This window comes from Oncorhynchus masou, chromosome 14 (assembly GCF_036934945.1).
Source record: "Oncorhynchus masou masou isolate Uvic2021 chromosome 14, UVic_Omas_1.1, whole genome shotgun sequence".
Taxonomy (NCBI): domain Eukaryota; kingdom Metazoa; phylum Chordata; class Actinopteri; order Salmoniformes; family Salmonidae; genus Oncorhynchus; species Oncorhynchus masou.
The window spans coordinates 12156656-12167889 of record NC_088225.1 but is presented as its reverse complement, the minus strand read 5'-3'; the positions used below and the strand labels follow the sequence as shown (position 1 = coordinate 12167889).

Genomic DNA, 11234 nt, shown 5'->3' with positions numbered 1-11234 from the left:
GAGAGGGGAGAGACAGACAGAGAGAGAGAGAGAGAGAGAGGGGAGAGAGAGACAGAGAGAGGGGAGAGAGAGGGGGAGAGAGACAGAGAGACAGAGAGAGGAGAGAGAGGGGAGAGAGAGAGGAGAGAGGGGAGAGAGAGACAGACAGAGAGAGAGGGGAGAGAGAGAGAGAGAGAGAGGAGAGAGAGAGAGAGGGGAGAGAGAGACAGAGAGGGGGAGACAGACAGACAGAGAGAGAGAGGGGAGAGAGAGAGAGGGGAGAGAGAGACAGACAGAGAGAGAGAGAGGGGAGAGAGACAGACAGAGAGAGAGAGGGGAGAGAGAGAGACAGAGAGAGAGGGAGAAAAAAGGAGTGACAGATTTGGGTGGGGTGTGGACTCGAGGAAAAGAGGGAGGGAAGTGGGTGGAGGTGTGGTTGTGAGTGTTTGTGCGTTCCTTGGCGGCGAGGGCTGAGTCTGACATTTGGAACGTAGAGAGCAGAAGGAATTGGGCTTCAACAGAAAGGCTACCATCAAAAAGTAAGTTGAACATTTGTGTTCTCCTTCAGAACTCTCAACTCTTTGACATTCTCTTCATGTGTTTTTTAAATGATAATAGCCTACATAATAGCTTATATGCCTGCCTTCTATTTTATTACTCTCAAGACTAATACAATTGCACACAGTCAGTAGAGGAGTGAATGAATTAGAATTGTAGCTAGCACGTCTTTTGTAATGCAAGTGATACTGGTAGTTTATTCCTTTGCCAGGTAAGTTCAGTGTGGGCGTGTTCAGGTAATTGATCAGGTAGTTGGTTCTGAAACAAACATTACAAGGTGGAAATTCAAATGCACTGCAATTCTGAAACTTTAAGTATAGATTTAATTAAAGTTCCTAATGCACACGCTTTAGCCCATGAAACCTATCCTGTAATTTCTGGTAGGTAGCTGAGTGCATGATGGAACTATGCTCCATCCTAGAAGGCAGGGAGTTTGTCATGAATTCAGTGTTTACTCTCTGTGACTCTGGCAAACTGCTGAGGTTGGATAGGGTGTACTTTGTATTTCCTTCACATAACAGAACAGCAGCTGTCAGCTCAGACAGTCAGAGGTTTAATTGTCTAAGACTAGCTCGAGTTCCCTCTTCATTTGTCCCTTCAGCACTTAGATGAGAAGCTCTCATATGAGAAATTACACAGACCATCGTTTGTGTTCTCAAATATTTACACACAGTTGAACTAACTAAGAAGTACTTGTTCCCAATTACAGTAATTTTGATGTGTACGTGGGCGGGAAACAACTTGGGGTGGGTTAGTGTGGATGTAGATCACATGTCTGGACCCAACCCAGACCAGCCCTTTATCCCAGAGAGGTTCCCTGCATTCCAGATGGGCTCTCGCCTCACTCTGTCCGCACCCACCAGATCCCAAGCCACTCTATTGCCAGTAGTAGGGGTGGGAAGGAACTCTAAAGTGTATCCGTGAGTTCTCACAATATGATTGTATTTAGGAAAAACAAGCATCAAGCAATCTCGCCTCCTCTCTACTGAGAATGGCCATTCAAACAGTCATTCAGCTTATTTTTTTTTATTGTTTATAGTCTTTTCTGAATGAATAAATCAAATAATGGCCATTGTAATTGGTGAATTGAGATTGTTTATCAATATTTTGAGTTGAGCTGCCTAGCTAATCTGAACTGGTTAAGGCAGGCGTTCTCAAAGTGGGGTCATTCAAACCCACTAGCAATGGATTGCAGTGGGTTCGCAACCACATCTCAAAATATATATATTTAAAACATAAATTGTATGATATGAATATTACTAACAACAACAGATGTAAAAAATAAAACAATGTCCAAGGGATCTGTGGAGTAAGTTTAGGGGTTGTAATACAACACAATGCAATATTATTAATCTACAATATGTTCTTAACTCCGGGCGACATGGGCCTGGGAAGCTCACAGGGATATTGGTATCCACAATAGTTTTACATAAATGCAGTGTAATTTAATCTTTAAAACTGCAAAGTTCTCTCTCTGCCACATGACAAAATCTGTAGAATTGCAGGAAATTAGCTTGGAAACGGCAACATTTTATCTCCGATGGCAAGAGACGAGCCTTTAAAATGTTCCTTCCTAGGGCCCAAAACTTGGTTTGGGCCCTAGAAAGGGCCACACACTGCCGTAGTCATGGCAATACTCCTTGTATGCTATTATTATCTAACTTGAGTTGTGTTCTGATTATGAGGGGGGGGTTACATGATGAATTTACTATCACAAAAGGGGTCCCCGGAGCCCATAAAGTTTGAGAACCCCTGGGTTAAGGTGTGTGTTTATTTGGGGGAGGTGGGGCAGGCAGGGGAGTAGGTATTTTGTGCAGTTATTTTAAGGAGTGGCAGTTTGTTGCAAGCTACAAACAAGTTACAACTCGTCTCCTGCCGACATTTCCCCTTTATCCCTCTGATTTTCTCGCTCTCTGTTCCCCAGGCCTATCACTACCTCACTTGACCAATCACTATGTCCGATCTCAAATCTCTTCCTCTGAATCCTTTTGATTCATTTTTTTATCACGCCTCCCTCCATTTCTGTTAGTGTGGCTCTAACCCATCAAGAGTTATGAGGCCGCACCCTGGGGGGGGGGGGTGCAGACTCAGACCTTCCATCATTAATGACTGCCTGGTTCAAAGTGCTGAAGCCAAGCCTCACAGTGCAGCCTTTGTCAACATCCATATCTAATAGTATTTAATGATAAAAATTCATGAGATTTAAAGCAACTTTCAAGAAACCAAAGGACACTGTACAGCATGAGTACAAAACAATAGAGTATCTCATTCCTGTCACTCATGTTAAGCCCTGTGACAGTGTCTGTGTCCCTCAGTCTCCCTTTATTTGATATGGTATAGAACAGGGAAGTGTTTGACCAACTTTTAACCAAATATATATATATTTTCTCCCTCTCCCTTGTTCTGTCTTTCTCTCAGTCATCATGTTGGTTCTTCTAGCCGGAATCTTCCTCCTTCACCTCACCAGCATCATCCTCCTCCTAGTGGCAACTATAGACAATGTAAGTAATCCCCCACTGCTCCTCCACTTAGTTCTCTTCATGTTGACATAGCCCTGTGGAGCTACACATGAGAGCACGTCTCTTTCACTATGTCTGTGGAGTGTTGGATCAAAAGATGAAAGCATGCTATGTTAGCCCTCATCGGCTCAGGCCTTTGGTGCTGTTCTGTCAGTGTTCCACTTTGGTATTCTGGACTACATACTCTCACCCCTGAAAGAAGTTGGGTGACAAATAGGTTGGCCAGTGTTTCATCACTCTGAGTGTGTGTGTGTAGCTGTGCGTTATCGTCAACATTGAGGCTGCATAACCATGCTCTTTCTCCTGTGTGGGATTCCAGAGAGTGTTAAAGGCCTGTTATAGTGAGAGGCACATACCTGGCTGCTGTGGTATACTGCTATGTTCTACCGATGTACCTTCAACCCATTGACTGTTATCCCTGTTCCCGGACTTCCAAATGCTTGTGACGACACAACACATGAACCTGTGGATGTCCATTGACTATCTCTCCTCTCTGTCCTGTCCAGGCCTGGTGGATGACAAAAATCGTGTCCACTGATGTGTGGGCCAGGTGGATACTGACCAATGGAACCTGGAGCTCCAATGATCTCCCCGGCCAGTACCCTCAAGGTAAGCCTGGGCCATACTGAACCGCTGGGCTAAAATGCAAGGAAACATTCTCTGTGAAAAAGAAAACAGCACTGCAGGAAATTAGCATTGCTCCTGGATATACAGTATATGTAAATATCATCCTACATGTGAATTAAATGTTTTCTTTATGTCTCAATTCACCCCAAGATATACATTTTTGCAGCACAGAAACAGGAACAGTGTAGTTTCTCCAGGATGTGGGTTTACTGCGCTGGAGGTTTGGTTGAATTCAGGGTAGAGCTCCATAACAACTGCCATCTCTAACCTGTTTCTATGTGTCTGTCAGTGTGAGGCATGATTGATCAGTAAAGCACTCTATTGCCCAATGAGGGAGAACAATGGCATTTTCTCATAGAGGAAACTGAACAGGGTGTGGCAGGATCAGAGACATGGTTGGGGCTGGTGGGGAGGTTCAGATTTGCTTGAGTACATACACTGAAAGTGCATTACAAATACATTGAGTCTGTGTGTAGACCTTTAGTGAATGTGTGGTCAAAAGTATATATGTAGCAATGTTGTAACTCTCATAAAGTGTTTTATTTGATTGCTGAGAAACCCTTTAACAACCTATGAAATGAACTCATCTTAAATCCTCTCATAAATATTCCTTAGCACACAATTTTCCAGATTAACATACTTTCATTGTGTCTCTAAAAAACAGAACTGCCCCTTTCACCTCTGCATTCCAGAGCGTGACACAACACTGTTTCGTTAATATGGTGTTGATTTCTGGGTGTGTCTGTTCTGTAAATAGTCCTTACTCAGTGTCTGTCTCTGTCTCCCTCTACAGAATACCTCCAGGCAGTGCAGGCTAGCTCCATCCTGGCCTGCATATTCTCTTCCCTTGGCCTGTTTGTGTTTGTGGGACAGCTCTTCACTCTGTCAAAGGGACAGAGATTCACCTTCTCTGGCATCTTCCAGCTCCTAGCCTGTACGTATTGCCCTAAACACTTTCAATCTTCAACCTCTTAAACAACTAGTTCTGTCTTTGCTTGATGTTTGTCCCTCCCTCCCTCCCTCCAGGCCTGTGCATCATGATCGCTGCCTCCATCTACACAGACATCTTTCACAAGAATGAATCGGATGGTTGGTATGGCCACTCCTTCATTCTGGCCTGGATCTCCTTTGCGTTCACCTTCATCTCCAGTATAATCTACTTTGTCCTGCGAAAGAAGACCGCAAACTAGAAGCAGAAGACAAGCCCAAACCCAAGGGACAGGCTCAATATCTTACGATCTGATTGTTTTTTGTACAATTAGGTATGGATATGAGTGTGGGATACAAAAGGGGAGTTATCCACAGATTTTCTGGCTTGAATTTTGATTAATGGATCTCTTTTGGTTCCCTGAAGTGTGTCTAAACATATTGTTATAACTTACCTGTCCTGCCCACATAGCTATAACTTACCGGTCCTGCCCACAGTTATAACTTACCTGTCCTGCCCACATAGCTATAACTTACCGGTCCTGCCCACAGTTATAACTTACCTGTCCTGCCCACATAGCTATAACTTACCTGTCCTGCCCACATAGCTATAACCTACCCATCCTGCCCACATAGTAATAACCTACCCATCCTGCCCACATAGTAATAACCTACCTGTCCTGCCCACATAGTAATAACCTACCTGTCCTGCCCACATGGTAATAACCTACCTGTCCTGCCCACATGGTAATAACCTACCTGTCCTGCCCACATAGTAATAACCTACCTGTCCTGCCCACATGGTAATAACCTACCTGTCCTGCCCACATGGTAATAACCTACCTGTCCTGCCCACATAGTAATAACCTACCTGTCCTGCCCACATGGTAATAACCTACCTGTCCTGCCCACATGGTAATAACCTACCTGTCCTGCCCACATAGTAATAACCTACCTGTCCTGCCCACATGGTAATAACCTACCTGTCCTGCCCACATGGTAATAACCTACCTGTCCTGCCCACATAGTAATAACCTACCTGTCCTGCCCACATGGTAATAACCTACCTGTCCTGCCCACATGGTAATAACCTACCTGTCCTGCCCACATAGTAATAACCTACCTGTCCTGCCCACATGGTAATAACCTACCTGTCCTGCCCACATGGTAATAACCTACCTGTCCTGCCCACATGGTAATAACCTACCTGTCCTGCCCACATAGTAATAACCTACCTGTCCTGCCCACATGGTAATAACCTACCTGTCCTGCCCACATGGTAATAACCTACCTGTCCTGCCCACATGGTAATAACCTACCTGTCCTGCCCACATAGTAATAACCTACCTGTCCTGCCCACATGGTAATAACCTACCTGTCCTGCCCACATAGTAATAACCTACCTGTCCTGCCCACATAGTAATAACCTACCTGTCCTGCCCACATGGTAATAACCTACCTGTCCTGCCCACATGGTAATAACCTACCTGTCCTGCCCACATAGTAATAACCCTACTCATATATTCGTTGGAGAAGGTACAGGGCAGTCAGAGTTTTGACCGACAGTATCTCATTATTTCAGAATCATAGTCCTGAACTATTCTTGCTTACGTTTGATTTATTTCTCAATTAGGCTCATAATAAAACAAGGCCAAAACTCTCAAAACCAGAAGAATGAATTGACTAGTGCCACAAACAGAATCCAATTTGAGAAACTGTCAACGATCATTACCCCGTTTGACTTACAGCCCTACTGTAGTGTGCTGAATAAGACAAAAATATGATGTATTCGCCAATGTCCATACATTGAATGGAACATTAGTACTAACCTCACTGCTAAATGGACCACTCCTCTTTTTAGTTATGTAATTATTGTTGCCAATTATTTTATGCTTTGTACCATTAGTCTTATTGTGTAGGTTAACTTCCGTTTGTCTGAATCAACCTATCCCCCAGACACACCCATGGACTGACAGACAGACGGATAGATCTTGAGTGCCTTGAAATCTGACAGAGCATATTTGCTCGCTGCACATTGAGATATATGTGTAAATATGAACATGTTTGGTTCCACATTGTGCTTTGTATGTCTAATGCAATTTTATTTTTGTTACTATTATCAGTATGATAATAATTTGTATTAAAACCTGATTGAAATCTAATTTCTCCTGTCAATTCTAAACAATTCAATATTAATCAGAATTGGTGAAGGAGGACAGATTGCAGGAAGATGAATGATACCTAGTCACTGGTAGAGGGGCACCACAGTCAAACTGACAGAAGGCATACTAGTCTGTGAATGAAATCATTTTGCACATTTTCATAAAGTTTTATTGACAGCATGCATACAAGTTTGGACAGAGAGCTTCAGACTACTTCACACTGATTTGCTCTGTCAAAATCCAAATGCATGTTGGCTCATAGGTAAGTATCACACACATACAGTCAAAGTGGGCTGTACTCCTCATCTGAGTACTCCCTCCCCTCTTCCTCCATCTCTCTGCCCCTGTCCTCTGAGTAGTACTGGGGTGTGTAACTGTGGACGGACAGGGGTAGAGTGATGGAGGGAGAGGGGAGGGAGTGGCGGTGATAGGGGGACAGGGGAGCAGGGTGGGACGGGGGAGGTGGGAAGTATTCAGGGTGGGGGAGTGTGTAGCAGTGGGGGAGGGAGAGGGAGTGGGTGAGTGGGCGGGGTGATGAGGTTGGGGGTGGCGAAGGGGAGTCATAGTAGGGTGACAGGGGTGAGAGTTCTGGGGATGGTGAGGACATACAGGGATGAGGGGGCGGAGGGCAGTAGTAGGGGGCCGGGGCTAGCAGGGGCTCTATGTCAGGGAATCGAGGGGGGTACAGGCGGGCTTTGCGCCTACGCTCCATTACAGTCTTCTTGGTGTAGTTGTTGAGGGTGGAGACTCCTGACAACATGCAGCAGGTAAAGGCCAGCCATGCCACACTAAGACAGAAACATAGAGTAGAGAGACAGGAGCAGCAAGGAGGATCGTGTTATTCTGAACCCATGTGTGGAAGCCTACAAACATATTTCATACCCTTATCTTACTAAAACACAATTGCTACAAGGCATATGCGATATTGAGACCAAAGAATCAGGAGAGCACACTGAAGATCAGAGAATAAGTAGTGGTACAGTAGTAAACAGTGTGTGTGTGCAGACTCACTAAAAGCCCCAGGAGTAGCCATAGCTGTGTGGTTTGAAGTCCTCTGGACCCATAGAGGCAGTAGTCTGAAACACCTGCATGAACATCATGTGAGCCACCATTCCCAGTAACCCTAAGAGAATTAAACAGACATTTAAAGCTTTTATATGGATTCCATCAGAGGGACATTTTTATTTATCATACAAGCACTGATTTCACTAATAGCTTTATTAAAGATAGTTTTACTTGTAATGACTGTGATGTGTGGTTGTCTTACCTACCTTAGTTGGGACGCACTGGTTGTAAGTTGCTCTGCATAAGAGCTTCTGCTATAACAGGTTTTCCCAAACTCGGTTCTGGGGGCCCCGCCCCCGGGTGCACATTTTGGTTTATGCCCTAGCACTACACTGATGACTCAAATCATTAAAGCTTGATGACTAGTTGGTTACTTGAATCAGCTTTATGGACGACGACTCAGAACCGAGTTTGGGAAACCCAATGCTAATTGATAAAAAAAAGAAATTCAAATGTGTACCTCCTAATATAGTGAAGACTGCAGAGTAGGCATTGAGGAGCTGTCCCCAGATCTGTGAGGGCCAAAAGGCATCCATACACAACTGAAGAGACAGCAGCACACAGCTGATACACAGCAGCCCAACATACATGAGCTCCATTGACACCGACAACCACAACATTCCTGCAGGGAGAGAGAGGACGATTACAGTACAACTGTGTCATGACTGTGCAATGTGTACCAACATACAATCTTGACACTGCAGAATCATTTACCTTTTTCACCCCCTGGAGTTAAAGAAAGAAAACTGCGACACTTTTCCTCTAAAAAAGAAAATACATTATTATTTCATGAATAAAATCATGATCATCTATCAGACAAGGTACATTTATGTGTGCGACAGATTACATACATAGTATCAGGAATAGTGGTCCTTGAGAAAACCTTTCTACCCAATGGGCACACATAATTTCAACTTGAATAATTGGGTAATATTTGGTTTAGACAGTTGTTCCAATGTGTTATCACTGTGCTTTCAACCATCTAACAGCACAACCAAATGTCCGATCTTTGGTTCATTTGTACTACAGTTTGTGTTATCACTGTGTTTCATCTAACAGCAGAAGCAAATGACCTGGATTGCAGTTAAATAACATTAAAAAGGTAGGTTTAACAGAGAAAATGAAATGTAACCATACTTTAAAAGTCATGTATCATCACTAATACTATTTAGGCCTGTATAGCATCTGCAATTCAACCAAAATATAGACAATACATACAGTAGAGGCTTAGGGTTTCAAGCTTTGGTTGATTTGAAATGTAATCTTCAAGTTAATCATTAACATGTTGGATTCACATCTCCGTCTAAACCAAACATCTAAGTTAAAGAACAGGACTTAAATAAGTGCATTTAAAGTTTGATTGAATTAGATTTAGTCCTATTCTTTATTTAGATCTTTGGTTTAGATGGAGATTTGAATCCAACATTTAAATGATTAATTTGGAGACAAATTAGCTCTATCAAGTCTTGTCCAGCCCCAGCTTTAGGGTGTTGAGTTCAGTCAAGGCGGGGAGTTGAATAATATAAACCTTTCTCTCTACCTGGTCATAATCCATAATTAAGTCATGCTGTTAGAATCTAAATCCCCCTGAACAGAGCACCGATAATAATCCTCTTTATAGAGTGCAAGAGCTCTCACACACACACACACACACACACACACACACACACACACACACACACACACACACACACACACACACACACACACACACACACACACACACACACACACACACACACACACACACACACACACACTCTCTCTCTCATTGCGTTTAATCTCACCAGCGATATTCATTTTGATCCTCGCTTCCCATTGTTACATTACTGTGTGACTGCAACTCCCCCACTTTGAACCCACTATATTCAACTCTTGGGCACAATCCTAGAGGTATTAAAGTTCCAACCATTTTCACCCCCCCCAAAGTCTCACCCCAGGCGTCAGTGTAGATGTTCTCCTCACAGCTCATCCACATGCCTGCATGGAAGGCAGGGAAGACGAAGCGGTCGTCCCCCGTCTCCCAGGAGAACTGGATGGAGGTGGAGTTATGCGAGACCCCGGGCACAGGTATGCATTTGGTCAGTTTGTTGGCCGAGCAGAGGGGCTTGGGGACCTTCTGACTGCCCTCACACCAGTAGGACGACAAGAGGGCCATGGCCCCCAGGACCAGAGACACTAGCGTCTGGAAGAAGGTGAGCTTGGGGGACCGTACCCAGGACAGAAACGACATGATGAAGGGAGCGAGAGGGAACCTGGGGTGGGAGGAGGTGTTGGAGAGGGGGAGAAGAGAGAAGTTGTATTTTAACAGCTGGTCAAACACTCCCTCAGTCTATACTATATAATGACAAAGGTAGACGGGCCCACTTCAGACACAGACTCTGTCAGAGCACTCAACATGACAGGAATCAGATATGGACGTTGACAAAGGCTGCACTGTGAGGCTCGACTCCAGCTCAGTTTTAAACAGTATTAAGATAGTTGAGAGAGAGCATATGGAAAAGGAAAAGAAAGTATTCAGAGGAATTGCCAACCCAACTGAAAGAAAACAATCTAATCCCCCAAAGTCTTTCCTTGCTTGGACACCCCTCACCCCACTTTATTTTGCCCTCCACACATAATCGGAAGAGGAAGTGTAAACTCTAACATAGCCTATTAGCTACAAAGGTAACTCCAAACACATTTTCAATAAGAGCAGCTGTTTAGCTGGTTAAACAAAAGTTAGACATGTGTTGGGAAACACTTATGTCTAAGTTAAGAAAGCTTACCAGCAGCCAGGGGCACTTTCCGTACTGGTAGCTTATTCGTAGGTGCTTTTTCAAAGCCTGTGAGAGACTCCAGTAAGTTTAATACCAAATACAATATAAACTCTGTTTACAGTGCATCCGGAAACTATTCAGACACCTTGACTTTTCCCACATTTTGTTACATTACAGCCTTATTCTAAAATGCGGGTAGCCTCGTGGTTAGAGCAGGTAGCCTCGTGGTTAGAGCAGGTAGCCTCGTGGTTAGAGCAGGTAGCCTCGTGGTTAGAGCAGGTAGCCTAGTGGTTAGAGCAGGTAGCCTCGTGGTTAGAGCAGGTAGCCTAGTGGGTAGCCTAGTGGTTAGAGCAGGTAGCCTAGTGGTTAGAGCAGGTAGCCTAGTGGTTAGAGCAGGTAGCCAAGTGGTTAGAGCAGGTAGCCTAGTGGTTAGAGCAGGTAGCCTAGTGGTTAGAGCAGGTAGCCTAGTGGTTAGAGCAGGTAGCCTAGTGGGTAGCCTAGTGGTTAGAGCAGGTAGCCTAGTGGTTAGAGCAGGTAGCCTAGTGGCTAGAGCGTTGGGCCAGTCACCGAAAGGTTGCTGGACAAAAAACCCAATTTTTTTAAAATAAAAAATGAATAAATCTATTTCACCTTTATTT

General features: G+C 44.2%; 2 protein-coding genes across 2 annotated transcripts; one reads left to right on the top strand and one right to left on the bottom strand.

Moving 5' to 3' along the window:
• Positions 1–407: 407 nt before the first annotated feature.
• Positions 408–6772, top strand: LOC135554247 (epithelial membrane protein 2-like). Its single transcript, XM_064986414.1, has 5 exons — positions 408–518; positions 2956–3038; positions 3563–3665; positions 4477–4617; positions 4710–6772. The coding sequence occupies exons 2-5, from the start codon at positions 2961–2963 to the stop codon at positions 4871–4873; spliced, it is 486 nt and encodes a 161-aa protein (XP_064842486.1). The 5' UTR covers positions 408–518; positions 2956–2960; the 3' UTR covers positions 4874–6772.
• A 283-nt stretch (positions 6773–7055) lies between these two features.
• On the bottom strand, positions 7056–10070 carry LOC135554876 (germ cell-specific gene 1-like protein). Its single transcript, XM_064987308.1, has 5 exons — positions 9773–10070; positions 8552–8599; positions 8298–8459; positions 7784–7895; positions 7056–7560 (listed from the first exon to the last, which is right to left on the bottom strand). Exons 1-5 carry the CDS (start codon positions 10068–10070, stop codon positions 7056–7058), a joined length of 1125 nt encoding a protein of 374 aa, XP_064843380.1.
• Positions 10071–11234: the final 1164 nt, after the last annotated feature.